The sequence below is a fragment of the Tripterygium wilfordii genome, chromosome 12 (genome assembly GCF_013401445.1).
Source record: "Tripterygium wilfordii isolate XIE 37 chromosome 12, ASM1340144v1, whole genome shotgun sequence".
Lineage (NCBI taxonomy): Eukaryota > Viridiplantae > Streptophyta > Magnoliopsida > Celastrales > Celastraceae > Tripterygium > Tripterygium wilfordii.
The window spans coordinates 9,543,146-9,545,255 of NC_052243.1; the positions used below are offsets into that span (position 1 = coordinate 9,543,146).

Here is a 2,110-nt window from a genome sequence, read left to right on the forward strand (position 1 = left end):
AAAATACTCAAAAAAAAAAATGCCGGTGCATATAATTAGAACCTCTCTATAAACCTCGTCCTATATGACTTTTATCAAAGAACCCCCTGGTGATGCAGTCATGGCCATGCCATATTTTACAAAGACAGCCGACCACACATGATGTGATGCGATGCTGTTTGGTCCGCTAATCTAGCAAGCGTGTTAACAATCACCCACTCCCCCATGTGCCCCGCACAAGAAACTAAATACATTACCCAACTATGTGTCAGTGTCCCATTGGACCACTGCTATTTTAATGGCTTTTTTCTTTTGCTTTCTTGAATTTCCAAATTGTTTTAGATTTCTTTTGTCCTACTCTACTCTAGTACTGAGTATTATATAACTCCCTAACCCCAACACTTCTTCTTCCCCCTTCACCATTTGAAAGAAATCAAGAGAGGTAGAGAGAGGAGAGTATCATGGTGAAGTTGAGGTCAAAGAGGTTCTCAAGAATAAGCAGTTTCAAGTTTGGTGGGAGTGGTAATGTTAAAAGCACAGAGAAAGCTGATCATGCTGCAGGGTGTGGAGGAGGAGGAGGAGGAGGGTCTATTGAAGTCAAGTGGGAAGTTAGACCTGGTGGCATGCTTGTACAAAAGAGGGAGGAGACTCATGGACAAAGTGTTAGTGAAGAGCCTTTGATCACAATTAGAGTCTCCACTACTTTCTCTAAGTGGCATGATATCTCAATTGAACCTACTTCAACTTTTGGTAAGCCAATCTCAACAATCTCTCCTACCCTAATTACGCCAAATGAGTTTTTGTTATCAATTTGATTTATATATAGTCCACAATCCATGGATCCCTTGATGCATGGTTTGTACTGTTGGATATTGGTGTTACAATAGGTCTACTTTGGACACAAATAAATATGCAACTCACATGTGTTTCGGGACAAGTCCGGAGTTTAGTATGTACATCTCTTAAGTCCTAACGTAGATCAACGTAGTATATTTATATGCAAAAATCAATATCGGATAAATCAGAAATTGATCCCAACATGTGTTTATGATCTTATATCTGCTAATAGGCATAGATAGACTCACATGGGTGCCCATACATGCACATAGTTATGACTAGAACAGACATCCTTCCTTATATTACTCATTTATTCATAATGAAACATTTTTTTGACTTTTTTTTTGTCATTGATGGTTTTTAGGGGAGTTGAAGATGATATTATCATTGGTGACAAGCTTGGAACCAAGAGAGCAAAGGCTATTGTTCAAAGGGAAAGAGAGAGAAGATTGTGAATATCTACATATGGTTGGGGTTAGAGAAAAGGACAAGATGCTTTTGTTGCAAGATCCAGCCATTAAGGACATGAAACTCCATGGGACAACTTATCGCACCATAAGTGTATAAAATTCATTTATTTGACTAATTTACACACATAATATATATTATGTTTGTCTATAACTATATATATACCACTAGCTAACCATCAGAAGACATGCATTACGTAAAATATGGTGATGGGTTCTTCTTCACTTGGTTAGGTTTGCCCACTTCACAAATTGAATATGCTCTAAGTGGTGCATATGCATCCCCCACCATGTTGTAGACTTTATTATATTATATGCCTATAAAGATGGTTTTTTTATTAATATTGTGATAAAGAGGTTGAGTCCATGTAATGTAAATATATTTTTAATTAATATGTCTATAGCTGCCAATAGTTGTGTGTACATTTTGGCAATAGTTGTGTGTTAAATTTACATCATTTTTAGAATTTTTTAATTTACCTCCATATCCTTGTATGAAATGTCTAATATGTCCTTAAATGAAAATAAATCAATGCAACCATCCCCATCCCGATTTTGTTCTCAATAATCAACATAACCATCCGATTTTGTTATCAATAATCAACAACACCATCCCAATTTTTATAACAAAAATCACAGAACTATGCCATTTTTTAAAACAAAAAACGGACATGATTTGCTAATAACATCAACTACCCAATTTAGCACAAAAAATACAAATTAAGCTCAGCAAAATCAATAGCAGGTTGTAATATCCAATTGGGTCAATTCATTCATATTGAGAGGCTTGAATCTACCTCACCAATCCCAATTCTTGGGAGGAATTC

The 2,110-nt window shown here is 35.9% G+C and overlaps 1 protein-coding gene across 1 annotated transcript; it reads left to right on the forward strand.

Annotated features, from left to right (window-relative positions):
* Window positions 1-406: 406 nt before the first annotated feature.
* On the forward strand, window positions 407-1,679 carry LOC120011108 (BAG family molecular chaperone regulator 1-like). The gene is made up of 2 exons (XM_038862154.1): window positions 407-729; window positions 1,181-1,679. Exons 1-2 carry the CDS (start codon window positions 441-443, stop codon window positions 1,381-1,383), a joined length of 492 nt encoding a protein of 163 aa, XP_038718082.1. The 5' UTR covers window positions 407-440; the 3' UTR covers window positions 1,384-1,679.
* The last annotated feature ends 431 nt before the right edge of the window (window positions 1,680-2,110 follow it).

What these genes read in the sequence shown, in the direction of transcription:
- LOC120011108 (XM_038862154.1), top strand. Translation starts at nt 441, where the DNA reads ATGGTGAAGTTGAGGTCAAAGAGGTTCTCAAGAATAAGCAGTTTCAAG. An exon ending in TGAACCTACTTCAACTTTTG is followed by an intron (nt 730 to 1,180) that starts GTAAGCCAATCT and finishes GATGGTTTTTAG; the next exon opens with GGGAGTTGAAGATGATATTA.